Source organism: Sarcophilus harrisii, chromosome 2, assembly GCF_902635505.1.
Source record: "Sarcophilus harrisii chromosome 2, mSarHar1.11, whole genome shotgun sequence".
In the NCBI taxonomy this organism is placed as follows: Eukaryota; Metazoa; Chordata; class Mammalia; order Dasyuromorphia; family Dasyuridae; genus Sarcophilus; species Sarcophilus harrisii.
In genome coordinates, this window is record NC_045427.1 from 41,071,571 (window position 1) to 41,091,788 (window position 20,218).

General features: G+C 36.8%; 1 protein-coding gene across 1 annotated transcript in view; it reads right to left on the bottom strand.

Moving 5' to 3' along the window:
- PKD1L3 (polycystin 1 like 3, transient receptor potential channel interacting) overlaps window positions 1–19,329 on the bottom strand; it is a 38,754-nt gene extending 19,425 nt beyond the window's left edge. Inside the window, exons 1-11 of the mRNA XM_031950028.1 lie at window positions 19,126–19,329; window positions 18,067–18,185; window positions 17,844–17,970; window positions 16,336–16,464; window positions 15,583–15,814; window positions 10,493–10,686; window positions 7,028–7,258; window positions 5,183–5,284; window positions 3,916–4,094; window positions 2,639–2,785; window positions 492–691 (exon numbers count right to left, since the gene is read on the bottom strand). Of these exons, the coding sequence (XP_031805888.1) occupies window positions 492–691; window positions 2,639–2,785; window positions 3,916–4,094; window positions 5,183–5,284; window positions 7,028–7,258; window positions 10,493–10,686; window positions 15,583–15,814; window positions 16,336–16,464; window positions 17,844–17,970; window positions 18,067–18,185 (1,660 nt within the window). The 5' untranslated portion in view covers window positions 19,126–19,329. The remainder of the gene's footprint in view (window positions 1–491; window positions 692–2,638; window positions 2,786–3,915; window positions 4,095–5,182; window positions 5,285–7,027; window positions 7,259–10,492; window positions 10,687–15,582; window positions 15,815–16,335; window positions 16,465–17,843; window positions 17,971–18,066; window positions 18,186–19,125) is intronic.
- Window positions 19,330–20,218: the final 889 nt, after the last annotated feature.

The window sequence follows — 20,218 nt, forward strand, 5'->3', positions numbered from 1 at the left end:
AGTGATAGAGCACCAGCCCTTAAGTCAGGAGGACCTGGGTTCAAATGTGATCTCAGACATTTAACACTTCCTGGCTGTGTGACCCTGGGCAAGTCACTTAACCCCAATTGCCTCAGCAAAAAAAAAAAAAAAAAAAAAAGAACCTACAGCTGGTAGTTAAGTAGTGCAGTAGACAGTGCTGGGCTTAGAATTAGGAAGTCACAGATTCACATCCTAACATAGTTACTTAACTGTGTGATTCTGGGCAAACTACTTCATCTCTTTCAGACTCAGTTTAATCATCTATTAAAATGGATGGGATGGTAATAGAAATCTTACCTCACAGTGTTTGTAAAGCTCTAAACAAACACTAGCTATTATTACTAGTTTATTGATTAATAAATGAAAGGAGGTGAGAGCAGAGAAAACTTCCTAGAATGAAGGAAGCCACCCTTCCTTTCTTGGTTCTGAAAGAAGGCAGCAGATGATGAAGGTCCTGGGGCTAGATTTACCTTTGTCCTCCATATCTCTGTCCTCCATGCTGTTTAGCTTCCAGAACATGATGTTGATGACCATGTTACAAATAAGGATTGTCATGCAGCAGGAAAGGCGCTGGACTCTCGTGACCTGGTTCCAGGGGCTGCAGGTCACCACTGACAGCCACAGGTGCTCCTGGGTAAATTTTTCTACAATCATGGAGGAAAATAAATGTCTGAAAAGAGAAGACAAGAGATGGGAAACCATGAGCTCAATCCCTTCTTCTTCTTCTTCTTCTTTTTTTAAGGAACTGGGGATTTGGGGGCAAAGAATGGAAAGATTGCTGGAGTTGGAGGGAGGAGAGATGTGTTTGAATCTTATCTCTGACCCTTTTTGCCTCTGTACCAAGGAAACCTAACCTCTATGTGCCTCAGTTCTCAATGGGGATTATATTCTCTGTGAATACTTGTATGTACTGCATTTTTTGAACCTTAAAGTGCTATAAAAGTCTGTTATTTCATATAATAATAATGATGATGATAATTGGTACTTAGATATAGCGTTTTTAACCCTGCAAAGCACTTTATATATGCTGTCTCATTTTATCCTATAAATATATATATAAGAATATGGAGGAAGTAAGTCTTGTTGTTATCCCCATTTTCCAAATGAGGAAACAGTGACAGACAGAGGTTAAGTGACTTATCCAGAGTCATATAGCTATTAAAGGTTTGAGGTTGGATTTGAACTGAGATCTCCCTCACTACAGGCCAAACACACTATCTACTACACACCTAGGACCATATTTTATATGGTGCTTCAAAGATGAAAGGGAGGGAAAACAAAAGTTAAATAAAAACATTTTTTTAAAGTTAAAAATGTACTTGATTATTTCATTCAAAAGTATAATTTAATTTTCTCTCATTTCCTACGCCTACTTCTTGCTTCTTTCTCTTCCTAACAATGTAAGAAAAGACAAAGGATTATTTATTCATAGTATACTCACTCAGCAAATAAAAATTATCATGAAAATCCTAGCCAAAAAAAAAAAAAAGACTAGAAAGTAGAAACAAGAACCCTAAATTTTTCACAAGCTTCCAGACTTAATTCCACCTTCATTTCCTTTAGACTTTGAACATGTCAATCAGTAAACATTTAATAAGCAACTACTATATACCAGGCACTGTGATAAGTCCTGGCAATATAAAGAAAAACAAAGGACAATCTCTGGTCTGGAGGAAGCTTACTGTCTAATGGAAGAGAAAAACAACATGCAGATGGCTCTGTAGAAACAAGCTATATGGATAAAGTGGAGATATCAACAAAGAGAAGGCCTTAGAATTAATGTAGATTTGGAAGAGCTTCCCATAGAAGGTGGATTTTGGCTGGAAGTTGAAGAAAGCCAGGGAAGCCAGGAATCAGAATGAGAAAGAGGGTTAGCCAGGGAAAATACCCGTGCAGGAGATGGAGTATTTTGTTTGAGGGACAGCAAAGGCCATTTGTCATGAATGGCTGAATCCGTAGAGTCTGAGAACACTGGAGAGTGGAGGGAGAAGGATATAAAGGTCTTTAAAACTCAAACAAGACTCCATATTTAATTCCTGGAGGCCATAGGGAGCCACTTGACAACTAAATGGGGGAAGGTGTCCATCGCACAAACATGAACCAACAAGCTTTTTATTGCTTTAGTCAAAGCTTGACTTGATGAAGTCCTGTACCATTATGGTGACAGTGTCAGAGTGGAGAGGAATGTTGCAAAGGTAAAATCAGCAGGCCTTAGCAACACCTTACATATGGTAGAAGGTGGGGGATATGTAGGCTGTGAGAGAGTGAGGAATCCAAGATGACTTCTAAGTTATGAGTACAAGGGATGGGAGGATACTGAATTTAAGATGTCTCCATCTTAGTATTTGTATTCTACATAAGTATTATAAAAATCCCTCCAGTGCGTCTATGGAGATGCTTGGAGAAATCCTGAAGGATTTAGTTCACAGAAATCCTGTGAACTAAAAGGAGGCTGATATGTGTATTCTAGTCAGGAGCTACTGCAGAAATCCTAGAAGCAATCAGAAGGATAAAACGAGGTCTGTTAGCCTATAGCGAGGGTATGTGGCAGGAGAGACTATACAGCATTTGGTATCCGTTGGTTTTTTTGTTTTGTTTTGTTTTTTACCAGTAATACCTAAAAGAAAGAAGTTCTTTCTTTGAGACTGATGTGAAAACCTGGTCCTGTCGGCAGTCTCCCAGGTCAACAGCCAGCCAGCAATTACATAGGAAATACCACTTCTTCTTTGTGGCCAAGTCACTGACGATTACTTGGTTTACATACCTGTAATGAACCAGAGAATTACATTATTAGAGTACATGTCAACTGTTTACTGAATGCAAGGGAAGTGGTCTTGATCTGTCCAGTGATAAGCTCATGTCCTGATGAATCTGTTACTGAAAGCCAAAGTACAGTAGAAAGTAGCCCTGAATTTGGAATCAGAAACCCTGGGTTTAACTCCCATCTTGGTTACTTACTATCTGTGTAACTGAGGGAAAGTTATTCAAGCTCTTTGGGCCTCAGTTGAACTAAATGATCTTGAGTCCTTTTAGCTCTGTCTTTGATCCAAAGAAAAATGATAGCCATTCTTATCTCCAACCATGGTCTTTTCCCATTCCCAGAAGAGTTCTTTACTGTATAAGAAGAGAATATCAGTCTAGTGGAAATGTCTATTGGGAAAAGGTTTGTGAAAGCATTGACATGAGGACATAATTAGAGTTGAGTGACTGGAGTTTTGTCCCAGGTGCTGAAGTTAGAAGGAGTGGACAGCACTTGCAATTTAGTAGCATAGAAACAACTAACCTTAGCCCCTGATTAGCAAACATAATTAGTTAAAATAGGCTACCAGGGGCTCTGGTGCTTCTCTGCCTGATCTTAATCAGACGGACCCTCACCAAGGGGGCAACTTCTTTCTCTGGCTTCCTTCCTCCTCTTTCTACCCAAACTTCCCCAAAAGAGTCTTGCAGCATTACAAGATCTCTGTCATTGTTGCTGTTCCATCTTCAACTGAGGTGAGGGTGTATTTTGTGTTGCTTGCTTCATGTATAAAAATTTCTAGTAACCACTTTAATTGTGAAATGGAAAAGACCTGGATTGTGTAGATCTCATTGTCTTACATGGTCTAGTGTTTGTGTGGCTATGTCTTTCCACTTGTACAGGCATTTATTTAGTGCTAGGAGGTGGAATTTAAGGAAATCTTAGGTTTTAGGAGCCCTGAAAGCAGATCCCTTCTGCATAATAGTCAGCTCTTAATAAATTTATCTTGATTGTTAGTGACTCCCCTCCCAAATAGGTGCTCATTTTACTCATTGTTAGCTCAAGAATATCATCATTTTTATTATAAAGCTACGCTGGTCTCTATCTAAGAGATACAAAGGGGAAAAAACAAACCTCAGTGAAAATAAAATACTCACCAAGATGGGCTGGTCCCAGAATTATCATGCCAGAGTCGGATGCTGTGCAGCTCCCCTAATGGGGATCTGGTTGTGAGAAGGAAGACATCTTGTGCCCCTTTTTCAAAGACGACTTTGTGGGGGTCACTTAGGTGGTGAGGATCACTGCGCCCCTCTGACCCGTAAAGGATCAGAATAACCTTGAATCAGACAAAGAAAGATTAACAGAAGAGTTCCTAACACTTGACATTTGGAGATTGGACCTAAGGAATGAAATGGAGCATCAGAATGGCTGTTAGATAGGTTCATTTGACTTATATGAGGATTCAAATGAAGTGTCAGTCCTTTGGATTTTTAGGTCTAGAAAAGGATAGTCTAGAGGATGGACATATGATCTTTTAAGATTTGTTTTTAAATCAATCAGTTAGCATACAATGATCGATTTAAAAACAAATAGATTGACTGATTTAAAGTCATGCCTGTATTCCAGACATGGTGCTAAGAGCTAGGAATACAAAAAAAAGGAAAACAGTTGTTACTCTCAAGAGCTCACAGTCTAATGAGACAATATGTATATAACTAGATACATAAGAGAAATAAAGAGATTAGAAGGTAACAGGGAGGGAAAAGAAACATACTACTATCAGAAGTTAACAAGTCAAATATCCAATTAGTCAATAAGCATTTATTAAGCTCCTACTATGTGTTAGAAAGGAAAAAGAGAAGACAACAAATATATACAGAACAATTATATTCAGGATAAATAGGACATTATTAACAGAGGGAAGGCATTAGAATTAAAAGGGATTGGGAAAGAAAGAAAAATCTGTGGGATTTTTAAAAAGTCAAGAAAGTGAAGAGTTGGAGATGAGGAATGAGAGCATTCAAAGTATGGGGTACAAGCAGAGAAAATTCCATTAGGAGATTTAGCATCTTGGCTGAGGAATAATGAAATTAATGTCACTGGGTGGAGGTGAGGGATATAAAGTGTTAAGAGGGTCAGAAAGGTAGCAGGGTCAGATTGCAAAGGGCTTTGAACACAGAATAGGTGATCATAAAGGTGACAGGAAGCCATGGGAATTTATTGAGTAGGGAGCTAGAGAAGGTTGTGTGTGTGACATGGGTGGCCCAGCATTTCAGGAACATCATTCTGGTGATTGAAGGGAGGATGAATAGGAGGAAGGAGAGACTTGTGATGGTCAGAGCAGCAAGAAGGTCATTGAAATAGTCCAGGAGTCATGTATTAAAAAAGATAAAAGAATATTAGAATGAAAAGTTTTTGTCTCACCTTAGCTGTTGTAGCTGCCCTTCTACGATATCCAGTAAAGACCTGAATGAGGTAGTAAGATTGAGAGCTGGGGGAGTTATCTGCCAGGATGGTGACTTTTATCTGTAGGGTGACCAAAATCAGAAAAATATCCTAATATTCTTTTAAAATGCTTTCTCCCATAACAGAAAGAGACATAAAAATTTGCTGTCATGGAATTATCAGTATAAAATTGATATAAAATTAAATTATTGATATAAAAATTCAGGGCGGAAGTATGGGATTATGTACAACAGATGTCCTAGGAGATGTCCTAGGAAGACTGACTATAGCTATAGTTGATCTCACACACTACTACTACTACTACTACTACTACTACTACAACTACACACACATACACACACACACACACACACACACACACACTCCTATACTTATACAGGCTATCCCAAAAGTTGGTTAAAGCTTAATTTTGAATTAAGACTTTCAAAACACACTGTATATATGTGTATACATACATATATGTACATATATTCATAATACATATATAAGTGAATAAAAATAAATATATGTGTATATATGTATATATAAATAGTATATTTAAGTCATTATAGCAGTAATAAGGCTGAAGCTATTTAGCTGTACAATTAGACCCATAATGTCACTTGACTCTTCATCAAGATTACAAAGAATGAATGGGTTACTTTCTATATTAATTAGGGAATGAGAAATACATTAGGTTCCCATTGTAAGAAAAGTAGATAGAAAATATCCATCTTATTTGTCATTTGTTCAGTTTAGAATTTTTTTTTAAAGAAAAAACCAGATAAAATTGATAAAACATAAATTTAGGTAGTAATTATATTAGAAAAGGATTTTTTAAAGCAAACTAGTAAATGATTATTTGCATGCAACTTTATATGAATGGGGATAATAATGAATAACAAATAAAATAGATAATAAATAGGAATAAATTTATGGTACCTTAAGATAAACACTACTTCCCTCACAACAACCCTGTAAGGTTGGTAAAACTAAGAATTATCATTCTCATTTTATAGATAAGGAAACTGAGGCTTTAAAAGTAAAGTGATTTGTTCAAGTTCACACAGCTAATAAATGATGAGTCAAAATCAAATCCACGAACCTTTAGGTTTGTGGATTTCAGGTTAAGATCCCCTGGGGTTAAAGTAAGGCACAATGAGATTTAATATCTGCTACAATTTCTAGAAATTTTTTTCTAGGTTTCCATTGTACTAAAGCCTGGTGAGATACAACTCCCTATAAAAAAGTGTGTGTGTGTGTGTGTGTGTGTGTGTGTGTGTGTGTGTGTGAGTGAACAAGGCCTATATCCTATCACTTGGGTAGCTGAAGCCATAAAAACAGGATGAAGGAAAATGTCCTCCTCCTCTTCTTCACTTTCTATAATATACAGTGCCAAGAGCCCCAGACTTGGAGGAGGGAGGCCTGGGCTCAAGTCTTGATTCTGAGCCTATGCTTGTAACCTTGGGTAGTCACTTCAACTCTCTGAACCTCAGTTTCCATATATGTAAAGGAGGGGAAAAAACTAGATGATCTCTAAAGGTCCTTCCAGATCTAATGCTATATGATCTGACAAAGGCATTCTTTCAAAGATAATAACAACCAAAGCTAGCACTTAAAAAGCATTTTTAAGGCTTGCAAAACACTTTAAAGATATCATCTCATTTGACCCTCACAACTATCCTGGGACATAAAGCTGTTATTGTTTTCACTTTACTGATGAGGACACTGAGGGCTGACAGTGAATGGATAAGACAGGATCTGAACTCTGGTCTTTGATAATTTATGTAGGGGTTTGTGGGGAGAAGCGGGAATGCACCTCACCTTCTTCCTGTCCTCTCTATCTTTTCTCCAGGCCCATACAATGAAAATGATATAAAATCCCAAAAGGCTAGCCAGCAAGGCCACACCAACAGGATTGTGGACCACTCTATGAAAGAGCATGACTGTGTCTTGGATGTTCACTGTCCTGGGCAAGGCCATAAAGAAGCTGCCAACAGAGGTCAGGTGGCTGCAGAGGCACTGGGTCTTGGTGATGGTGCTCTGGGGCCCTACCTGCAATCAGAGGAAAGGAGGAGAGTTAGTTATAAAGGAGCTAGAGGAACAAAAATGCAGGAGAAAAGTGTCAAGTGCAAGGGATCTATATACTCATCACTTGAAGTTATAAATAAGAGCAGTTTTTTGGTATGAGTTTTAGAACTTTTTATTTATTTATTTGCCATTCAGAGACCATGCAAAACATTGGATCTCTTTGAGAATAAAGGATGAACAGCCTCAAGAAAATACACACATTATGTAGGGGTAGGAACTGGGCCTATGATTTCATTGGATAAGGGAACTTCTACCAGTGTAGGTCATTAGTTTCTCTACAATGTCCAAAGTGCTACTTATAGTTAAGTGACTTACCTGGGCATATATGTCAGAGGCTGTTCTTAAACCTGGGTCTTCTTGCCTTCGAGAATAGCTCTGTACCTACCACTCTATGTGCTTCTCACAAGTTAAATAAGAACTTTAATCTTTGTCTCAGAAAAGGTTATTATTATTGAAGATGATAATAAATAATAGTTATAGTTTGCAAAGCACACTAAAATACTTGATTGCGAGGCAGTTGGGGTTAAGTTACTTACTCAGGGTTACATAATAAGTATCTGGAGCCAGATTTGATCTCAGGAAGATGAATCCTCCTGACTCCAGACCAGCATTCTATCTACTGTACTATCTGTTTGTAAAAGCTAAACCAAAGTTCTACTGTGCTATCTCTTTGTAAAAGCTAACCCAATGTTAAGTTGTTAAATGGAATTGGGGGTCCTGTTCTCTTCACTCTCTCCTTAAAATAGTGGAAACAGCCAGTAGGGGTTGAAGCCAATGGCAGTAGAGAAGCACACCCACAAAACCTAGAATATACCTTGAGGGGTGGATGTAACAGGCTTAGCCTTGAGAGAGTTAATTGGTCAATCATATCTTACATCATTTGGTCCTTACATTAATTCATGGGGAATTGGATGAGGATGAGGAAATGGAGGCTTACAGGGTTTCAGAATCATAAAGTAATTAGATTCTACAGTGGAAAGAACACTGGATTTGGAATCAGAAGACTAGAATTCATGCTCAACTTCTCCATTTACTATTTGTCGTTAGCAAGCACAATGGATAGAGCATTGGATCTGGAAACAGGAAGACCTGAGTTCCTACCTATGTGACCCTGGGTAGGTCACTTGATCTTGTTTGCCTCGGTTTCCTTATCTGTAAAATAGGGATAATAGTAGCACTTACCTCCCAGGATCAAATCCTATAACATTTGTAAAGCATTTTGTAAATTGTAAAGTATTACATAAACACTAGTTATTATTATCATTATCATTGTTATTGTTATTTTGATATGATCTTAACCCAGATGGACTTTAGGTTTTTTTTCTGAAAAATGAGAGGTTTAGACTAAATGTTTCCTTGGGCATCTCCCAGTTTTAATTCCAAATTTTATCATACTAAGTGTTTAATGACTCAGACCCCACTTCAGCCAAGGTTCAAGTTTAAATCCCCTTTTCCATCTTAGAGACTGAGATGATATGGGGGGGGGAATTATACCCCCAAGGTGCTGGGGAAAACATTTGCCCATTTGTTTTTGCTATATTTTGAAGTAAATATGCCTTTGTCAAACCAGAGCTTCCTGCTTGCTACACTCTACTAAGTCTGATATGGCTCATTTCTCTTGAATGGTACAGTGAATTAAATTTGCTATCTCAGACCACTTTACCCGTTTAGATCGGTTCTCTTTCTTGTTCTCCAGTGACACCTTTTAGGTACCAGAAGTTTGGCAAAGAAACTCAAGGTGGGACTAGATAAATTTTAATATTCTTTCCAGTTGTAAAATTCGACTAATCTAAGTAGAATTTATCCACTTAATATCTGTATAGTATTCTGCAAAGGAGAAAAAGTGCAGTCATTATGATTTAGACAGTGATATACATTTAAATTCTTAATAATCCCCATAAAGCAAAATTCTGCAAGATCTTGCTTCCCCCAAATGTTTTCTTTGCCTCTTAGGAGTTCCTTTTTAATGGGATCCTTAGAACTGTAAGCAGTTGGATTTCTCTAGCTGGGTATCTTATGTGCAATCCTCTCTGACAGACTGGTCTTGTGTTGTGAGGTGAGGAATCCATATCACTTAGGAATTATGACCACAAGCCAAAACATAACTCATTTCCTACATAGCATTAGCTCCATAGCGTTCACTGTCCAGATGCAGGCCTGACTACCTGATGCAGATAGAGGTTAAATGACTTGGCCAGGATCAGAGACAGTCAGGAAGGAAATGTCAGGGGCAGGATTTGAAAAGAGGTCTTCCTCTTTTCCTCTTTCTATTGCTCTTAGATTTTTAATTAAGTTTAGTTTAATGTTTAGTTAAACATTAAACTAGTTTAGTGTGAAGCTTATAATATATAAATTGTATAAATTTTATAATATATAAAATGCAGAGATTTTATAATATGTGATATACATAGTATAAATTTAAAACATATTAGAACAGTAGAGCATATATATGATTTATTAATAAGTTAATATACATGTGTTAGGGATGCCTGCTCAAAATGTTTTACTGATGGGATATGCCATCAAAAGAGTTTAGAAGCAAGTCACTGTACCATGCCTTATTGCTGCTTTTGTATTGTAATTTAGAGAGGACCTCCCCTAATTCTGGAACCAGACTTTTTATTATTACAAAACATAGTATTCTTTTTAGTAGGCAATGAGACAAGAGGCTCAGTTCATGCAGAAGGGGGAGCTGATTCCTTATTTTTATTCACTAAAGTCCTTTCTCTAACTTTAGTAGGAAATTTTTTTTTACCTAAAATGTAGTAGTAGCTCCCATTTAGATAGTGCTTTACATATCTTAGCTCATTTAATTCACATTTGTCAAACTAGAATGATCCCTGTTTCCATGCGGTAGCACAGAGATTTATATATTTTCCAAGTCTATTCTGTACTGGTCCTATATTTCCTCATGTAAATTGTGTTCTTTATGCTGAAATGTGGGTTATGCTAAGTGTTATCCAGAATAATCAGTTGCATTCAGCATTTCTCAAGTGTGACTATTAAAAAGGAAATAAGAAAAACAGAATGTAGCCACATGCTTCCACTTCTCAATCCCCTCCATGCTAGTCTCAGCTCTGCTGTGTACAGAATCTTCCTTCCTTCTGCACTCCAGTCTAGTCTCACAATTTTGCTTTCTGCTGTGCTGTCCATCATGAGATATCAGCCACATTGAGTAGATAGGTAAATCTTTCTTACTCGGCAGCCATTACTCTTCCATGTCTTGTTGTGAAGGTCCCAGAAAAAACACTGGGTGGTTGCTGTGGTGACTGAGAATCCCAAAGATGTCTGCTTTGGCTCCTTCTTGCTTTCATTCACCATAGCTGTTATATGGTAGGTACCTGTTCCATGCCGCAGATTTTCTGGAGAAAGCACCCACGAGTACTTCTCATCTTAGAACAGAGAACAGTGTTGGGTTACCTCTTTAGAAACAAATCATAAGGAGCACAAAACAAATTAATGTTAGAACCAATAAAAGATCCTGGGTCCCATGTAAGGCCAGACAAATGAATTGGACTAGAGATGTTTCTTCAGAATCCTATTTTTAGCAGTTGAAACCATATTAAGGTCCATCTAGTTCAATCTCTGTATTTTACAGATAAGGAAACTCAAATGCAGTCCATTAACTCCAAATGCAGGACTATTGACATTTAGTGACTCCTTTTGCTCTTCTCTGTTCTGCACTTGTTTTGAGACCACATCTCCTTATCCTGTCCATTTTGGAAGTACAGCAGCTACTTACAGGAACAAAGGATAAATGCCTGTAATATACCAAGTGCTCACAGCTCATGTCCTCATTGAGTTTACAATCTAATGGGGGAAGATAATGTGCAAGTAAATATATAAAATATAATATATATAATGTAGTAATATAATAAAATAAATAAATATATATAAATAAATATAATGGGTATAATGGGATAATAATTAACATGATAAATGGGAAATAATTAACAGAAGGAAGGCACTGGAAATGAAGAAGGGTTTGGGAAGGTTTTCCATAGAAAGTGGGATTTTAGTTGGGACTTGAGAAGCCAGGGAAGTAAGAAGTTGGAGAGACAGAGGGTATTCCAGACATAGGGGACAGTTAGAGAAAATGGTGGGAGGTGATGGAGTGTCATAGTGGTGGAACAGCCTGGAGGCCAGTATCACTGTGAGGTCAGTATGTTGGGAGGAAGGTGTAAGCATTGTGTAGAAGTGTAGAGCAATTGAGTTAAAAGAGAATAAATGACTCAAAATGTATTTAACTATCTCCATATAGAGGGAAAAGGGAAGAAGGAAGCAAACTGTCTATTTTCCAAACCTAAACTGAATTCATGGTGGATAATTCACTCACTCAATTCACTCAGAATCTCTATCATGTCCCCATCCCTGTGCTTGAAACACTAGATTTCAGGGAATTTCCCTTTGTGTGGGAGCTGGGATTATCTTGGTTAAACTGAGTTATCTCTCCCAGAGAGAAAGGTCATTCAATCTGTTTTGTTTGGGACATATTTTCATATATATTTTTCTCAGATTTCTTTTCTTTTATTTTATTTTGTTACTGACTTCGATAACTAGGTTTATTTGCCATTTGTTATGTGTATTCATTGTGGAACTGTTTTTTGGTGGGAAGCCTTGGAGAAAGAGCTTGGGTTCTTCCTTCCCTGTTAAGGAACTGTCATCAGGAGCTGTAGCTTGAAGTTAAATATAATTTCTCCTAGACTAATAATATTTAGGGGAGTAGATAGATGTAATTCTAGTCTAGTATCTCCTTTATCTGAAGAGAGCAGAGAGACCAGACTCTGGTCCAACCTTCCTGGTGGGAATCAAAATCTCCCTTGTAAAGAGCTGTGGGAGAATATGCTAAAGTTGCCTATTCCTGCCTCCCTTTGAGCTGTATCTAGGCAGACCCATGTGGACATACCTAGTCTGCATGAATACAAATAAAATAGCTGTTGAGACACTTTTCTAGAGTTAAGGCCTATCAAGCAAGCTGAACCCCCTGAGCTTGACATAATAATCCTGTGCTCATCTTCTGGATGATCTGATGGTCTCAAACTTGGACAAGCACTGATGTTGGAGCCTTCTCACTAGACAACCTTGCCTCCTATTGCTGTTGTGCCTCACTAGTGTTATTACATTACACTGTCTGACTCTTTGTTTAGCCATAAATATATAAATCAAATTTTAGCTACACTAAAGCAGGTCCTCCCACTAGAGGTGGGCTCCCTGTTCATGTGTCTAATCTGCCTCTTTGCTTGCAAGCCATTTCCCTCACTTTGAAATTAAACTTCTGTTTAATTTCTGATTCTCCTGTCTCTAGCCTGCTCTGTTTGGCTGGTTTGAGGCTGGTTCAGTATGGTTGACACAGCCAAAATCATTCCATCCCACACTTGGAAAGAGAAAAATCATTGAAGTGGAGGGAACTGCTAGGGAAACTAGCCAGAGGTAGGACTTGCCTCCTCCAATTCAGAGGATGACAGACTGCTCAGCCTGTCTAGCTTCCCAGTGATATCTGTTTTAAAAAAAGAAAGAAAGAAGCTCGTATATTATCTGAGACATTCAAAAGAAGTTAAAATAAAAATAAAGGTCTAGTATGAATAGTTAAGAGATAAGTAGGTGGCAAAGAGAAGTAGTATTTTAGGGGATTAAAAACTTCATTCCTTAAAATAACTCAAGATTCTAAATGGTGGGATAATATAGAACAAAGCTCTTAAACAGGGAGAGCAGGTAGGCTCAGGTAATGGCTGCTCAGATCTCAAGAAGGGAGGTAGATGAGAGACTTTCAATTTCCCCCCATCAACTAAGATGAAATTTGTAAAGCACTTAGTGCAGTGTGTGATTCCATTCCACTCTGTTTCTGGATCAAGCTCCTCAGCTTGTGGTTGGCAAAAATAGAACACTGAGAGGTAAATCACAGAGGGAGGAACAGGAATAGGTATAATTCGCAAAAAAGGAAAGACAAGGCCCCAGAGCTGGAAGATGAGGCAAGAGTTTTGTTATTGAATTTTGATGGGGTGGGGTCTAGACACTTGAGAAGAACACCTCCTACAAAAGACAGAATTGTGCGTTTTGGTACTGATTCACACTAGGGGGAGAAAGCAATTGAAAATCCAATGTGGGACAAGACGTGGAGAGGTTTGAAAGAATTATAGGTTCAAAGAGAATCTGTCAGTTTTCAGACTTGCTTTACAGGATACATCCTATTGTACTTTGCTGCTTCTTTTGAGAGGTAATGTTCTTGGGAATATTTTCTGCAGTATCTTAAAAAGGGAAAAAATAAAGAAGAGTATGGAATGAAAGTAATACTTAATGGAGAAGGACATCACAAATTAATGTCAGTGGAATACAATAGATGGGGAGTGTGTATGTATAGGAGGAGCAGAATGATGAGGTGCTACATTCTTATTTGAGCTTCAAAAGGGACAGGATAAAGAAAGATATTGGACCTGTGATTTCATTGGTGTAAAATCCCAAGTGAAGAAAATCCTTTTACCAGTGCATGTTGGTACCATATCTCCAACTGTTAATTACAAAAAAATTTTTTTTTTCCTGAGGCATTTGAATTAAGTGATTTGCCCAGGGTCACATAGCTAGGCAGTGTTAAGTGTCTGATTTCAAATTTGAACTCAGGTCCTCCTGACTTCAGGGCTGATACTCAATTCACTGCACCATTTAACTGTCCCCCAACCATTAATTTCTGAGAGTTTTCTAGAGCATTGAATGAATGAAAATATGACCTGTAGTCATAGAGCCAATATATGTCAAAAGCAACATTTGTATCCAAATTTTCCTAGCTTCTAGGACTGGTGAAAGTTGATGAGTATTTACCAAAAAAATAAATAAATAAATAAATAAAATCCAAACCAACAAAATAAGAAATAGAAACATTAAATAACCCAATTTCTGAAAAAGAAATTGAGCAAGCAACAAATGAACTAAAAAGGAGATTAAAAACTCTAGATTAGTTAATTTATACATGAATTCTATTACATATTTAAGAAGTAATAACAACTATTAAGCAAAAAAAAAAAAAAATCCTAAAAAATGGAGAGAGGAGGCACGCTGCCAATCTCCGTTTCTGAGACAAATAACAGTCCTCATATGCAAACTGGGGAGAGAGAAGACTGGGAAAGAGAAATATAGATCAGTGAGTATAGTCAGTAGAGCACTGGTGCTGCAGTCAAGAAGACTTGAATTCAGATCTGGCTTTGGACATTTGCTAGCTGTGTGACCCTAGGCAATTCAGTTAATATCAGTTTCCTTATCTAAATAAACAGGAATAATAACAGCACCTACCTTCAGGATTGTGGTAAGGATCAAAATGAGAGAATAATTGTAAAGGATTTGGCACAGAATATATACTATGTAAATGTTAATTATTATCATATTAATGCTGTAAATAAGTTTTCAGAAAATATATCAATATATTCAGAAAATAATTCACTCTGTGAGTTGGTTCATATTGAGAATACATGGATGGTACAACATTAGGGAAACAATTGGTACTATGATATAAACAGAAAAGAAAAAAAAGAAAATTAACAAAAATACATACTTATTTCAAAAGATACAGAAAAAGCTTTTGATAAGATAAAACATTCATTTATATTAAAAACCTAAAAAGCATACTCAAATGGAATAATTCTTGAATATTCTCAAAAGCATATATGTAAATCCAAGAGCTAAACATTGTTTGCAATAAACACTAGAAGTTTTGGGTTTTTTTTTTTTTTTTTTTGGTACAAATGAGTGAAGCAAAGAGGTCTTTCTCTTCACCCCACTATTTATTTGACATAATTCTAGAAATTCTTGCTCTACTAATAAGATAGAATAAAATGAAAAATATAAATATGGTCAAGGAGAAATTGTTCATATATGCAGATGACATGATGGTCAACTTAGAAAACATTTATGAATCAGCAAAGAAATTAAGTAAGATGATTAATAGTAATAAAATGCAACCAAAATCTATAAAAATCATTAATGTTTCTATAAAAGGAAGAAAATATTATAAAAGAAATTCCATTAAAATAACTAGAAATGCATAAATATTTATGTATTCATCTACCATGATATATATAAGATTTATTTAAGTACAATATAAAATATTCTTTTGAAAGAGACTTTAATTATTGGAGAAATAATCACTCTTGTGTCTAGATCATGCCAACATAATAAAAATGATAATACTACATAAATTAATTATGGATTTAGTGAAATACTAATCAGTTTCATAGATGGTCTCTGAAAATCCTTCCAAATCTGAAACTCTTGAACTATAATAAAATTGATTGTATTTTTACCTTTCTCCCATAGCTGTTCCTTTGGGAGGGTGATGTTTAGTTGAAAATGAGTAATATTAGGTTGATACTGGAAACCAAGATAGAGTGTGATGGAAAGAGGATTTTCAGGCTCTACCAAGACTATCAGAGATTCCTTTAGGGAAGTGATGTTTATAGTGATCACAAAGTGGTCTGTACTCATGTTGAAGGTAGTGGGATAGGTTTCTATGCTGCCATCTCTCCAGACTATTATCTAGAATAAGAAAAAAAAATTGTCCTCAGGATTCTAGGCTGTTTATCAATGCCCTGGAGTCATTTTTAGTTGAGTTTATAAAGGTAATAAATAATCTTTTTTTCACTTCCCACTTCAGTATTTATCAGACATCAATGTTATAAGACAGATATATATTTAGGCCTAAAAAGTAAATGCCCCATTATCCAGTAAAACACTCTAGAACAAGAGCTGTAGTATTGTTGCCCAAATAGATCTGTTTAGGTCCTAATATAAATACCATAAGCCATGAATTGGGGGAGGGGGGGAATCCAACATGGCTTTCATAGCAAGGATATAGGATTAAGATCTAGATCTCTGATGGACTTAAGTCTTGAGATTTTCTCCTCTAGGTCTAAGATACTTCATATTTTTGTTAGAACCTCCAAAGTAAGAATGTAAGTAACAAAACAAAGTAATTGCCATTCAGTTAAAACTATTTTCTTCCCCATTGGATAAGGTCTTTGATCCTTTTCTGTTATGGCCTGACACTTAATATGTACCTCTGCTTCTTCTAACAAGTCTTGGATCTGAAGAGATTCATGATCAGAGGTGAGTAACACATTTCCAATACTTCCAACAATATTCTGCTTATCAAAATGTTCGTAGGGATTAAAAGCTAGCCCTGTAACCTAAAGACAAAGAGAAAACCATCATTACAACCTCAGCTGAGGGTACATAGTGACAGATATCAAACATCAGGAGTTAGAGTAAATGTTGAGGGGATTTATAGTAATATCTTCTGAAATTAAATACAAATATCTCTTTCATTGTCCCACAGAAAGAAATGAAAATAAAAATTAATAAAAGATGCGTCATACTGTTCTGACTCCCATAATCTTGTCTTTATGCTTTACCTGACACCTGGAGACTTGCCTTTTTTTCTAAGTGGCAAACACTATTGTTCTCTAGGGAAAGGGTAAGTGATGTGATTAAAGTGAGTTAAGAGACCACAGAAATAAGTGTTGTCTACTAATATGATCACATACCATATTAACCATTCAGATTTTCTCAACTTTTGAACATTTAAATTAGAAGGAGCAGAGCTATAACTAGGTATGCATTCAGAATGACTTCAGTTGAGAAAATCAATGGCCCTAGACTTCTGGTTCCCTAACTTTAGGAGGGAAGCTTAGCATCTGGAAGGGAGGAGGTACGATGGTAGAAGATGGACTTTTCTTGGAAGAAAAGTGAAACTGAAAAGCATCTTGAAGGTGGTATCCCTGGGTTGGAGCAGTGTGAAATCAGAGAAAATCAACCCCACAATACCACAAACATGGCCTTAGATGTTAGCATTTTAGGGCATAATCCCAGTTACCTTAACCTAATTATGGCTCTGAATAGATTTTTGTTTATTGTTTAGTCATTTCAGACCTGTCCAACTCTCTTTGACCACATTTGGGGTTTTCTTAGCAAAGATACTGAAGCATTTGGCCATTTCTTTCTCCAGCTCATTTTTACAGATGAGGAAACTGAGGCAAAAAGGATTAAATGATTTACCCAGGATTACACAGCTAGTTCGTGTCTGAGACCAGATTTGAACTCAGGAAAATGAGTCTTCTTGAATAGAGATTTTAGAAGGAAACACGTTGAAATCATTCAAACTAAGACAGAATACAAATAGATACCTATGTGTGATTTCGCTGATACTGGGAATTCCAGGATAAGGCAACTCTTTCTATCAATCTGTGCTTGTGAGCATTGAGAGGTCAAGGGCCTTGCTCCAAGGTTGAATAGTCTGTGTTTGAGACAGGATTTGGAGGCCCTTAGGACTCTAAGGCTAGCCCACTATTGATCCCTTGTTACCAGACTGCTTCTTACCAAGCACAGGCCTTCACTTAAACCCAGAAGCATATAATTAATTATCTCTGTTGCTGTACATTTCCATGTGGCTAACATCACTCACTGCTCTGGCCAGCTTATATTCATGAGAATAATGTCATGTATATGTAGTACTTTACTCTTGGTCATCAAAACAAATAGTTCTTTTCAGGAACAACTTCACACTCACTTGAATGTTTAGACTTTGGTTCTTCCTCAGGAGATTGTCTAAAGCAGAGGCTGATGGGAAGCCTAAATGTATTGGTGCTGGATAATGGAGAGTAAAAGAGCTTGAAGACAAAGTTGATATATTTTGCCTTAGGGGAAAAAAAGGAAAATACATGGAATAATTTTTTTTTTTCTGAAAACCAGAGTTCCAAAAGTAGCTTCTCCCTTCCTCCTTTCTCCATTACCTTTTTAGCATTACAGTGGCAAGAGAGGAGGTCACTATCATTGAAGGTTGGCTGTCCTGAAGGAGAGTTTCTTGTATCTTCCCCAGGGCCAGCAAAGATGTCTGTAACATGTCTTCCATCTACATTTGAAAGGAAATAACATGTCTTGTGTCCCATCCTTCTCCGTATTTTTCCCTAACAATGCATGAATGAAGTGATAGGAATATCAAGTCTCAAGCAAAGATGACTAGAAAGGTACATTTTCGTCATAAGACTCCATCAAAGAGAACTTTACACCGACTAAAGATAGATCAACCATTGCCAAAAAAAGAGATAATTGAGGACATGTCCCTTTGCCCTATAGCCAAGGCTGACCCTAGAAACACCATGAGGGAGAATATTTTACTTTTCTTTTTCATATTAAAACTTTTTATTTTCAAAACATATGCATGGATAATTTTTCAATATTGACCTTAGCAAAACCTTGTGTTCCAAAAATTTTCCCCTTTCCCCTAGATGTCCCCTAGATGCCAATATATGTTAAACAGGTGCAATTCTTCTAAACATATTTCTACAATTATAGTACTGCACAAGAAAAATCAGATCAAAAAGGAAAAAAAATTAAAAAGAAAACAAAATGCAATCAAACAATAAAACAGGTGAAAATGCTATGTTGTGATCTACACTCAGTCCCTACTGTCCTCTCTGGGGGTAGATGGCTCTCTCCATCACAAGATCATTGCAACTGGCCTGAATCATCTCATTGTTGGAAAAAGCCAGGTCCATCAGAATTGATCATTGTATAATCTTATTGTTGCCATAATATTTACTTTTCTTAAAAAAAAAAATGTTTATTTGTTCTCTAAACAGCTCACTTTCTGGGCATAGAATTACCTGGGTGCTAAGAAGAATAAAAGTTTGGGATGTAGGACCCTGAAAGATTTCAGTGGGTAGTTTCTATAGCAGTGATTCCCAGGGTAGAATTGTTCTAAAATCCAAGGAGAACATGTAACCCTCCGGATCTCCACAGACTGAAAAGAATCGCCATTTAGGCATAGTAGCTAAAGATTCGACTCCAACCTTCAGGAAATCCTGTGGGATCACAACCTCATTCTCTCCAGAAGCTTCTGTTTCACTGTTGAAGGAATCAAAGGGGCAGAAGGTTGCTGGAGCTTTCAGTTTGAAAGGATTTCCACTCAGAAACTGGACCTTCAGCAACTGCTCACTCAGGTTGGGAAGGGAACTGCTCGCATTGGTCTGTAAATATTAAAAAATAAACAAGTACAAACACATACCATCCCTGAACTTTCTTTGTAATTGGCTTGTGTGTATTCAGTGTTTTTTCTCTGGGTATATAAGATATTTTAAAGTTCCAAACAAATTTCACAGAACTAAAATCTGATATTCTAATGGGTATAAATAATGTTATAATTTGGTAGAAACATAAAAATCCTCTTTTGTTTTCTTTAATGGGGAAGAGTTCTCATTGTATTTTGTTCAAAAACACTGCGTCAGCCTTTGAGGATGTAGCAAAAAGAAAGGAATCAAAAGAACGTCATCACTGCTGATTGAGCTGGCAGAGGAAATGAATAGCCCTAGAAATGAGTGGGCTACATGCATTTTTGTTTTGTTTTTTAACAAGGAAGAGGGAGGAAGAAAATGAATGTCTGTTAACTGAAAACAAAATTTAATTTTAAAAAGAAATGAATGGGCGAATAAATGGATTCATAGGCTAAAAGAAATCTGACAGACATACAAGATTAGGAAGTAGACTAAAAGAAATAGGATACATGTTCTTTTCTCCTGTCTATTCTTCTTTTTTTTAATGGGACTCTTCCTGCAGAAGAGTTGATTTAAAATCAAATAAACAAATATTTATTGAGTGCCTAGAATGCTCAAAGCACTAATAATAAAAGTTAACATTTGCATAGCGTCTTCTATTTGCCAGGCTCTTTACAAAAATTATATTTTATCCTCACAATGACCTTGGGAGGTAGGTGCTATTCTTATCCCCATTTTACACATGAGCAGCCTGAGGGTAAGTTGTCCATTGCTACTAGGTAGGACTACCCTGCTAATTAATGTCTGAGGCTGGATTTTAACTCAGGTTTTCCTGACTCTAGATCTGACACTCTACCCACTGCACCACTTAGCTGCCTACTATGCTGCCTTT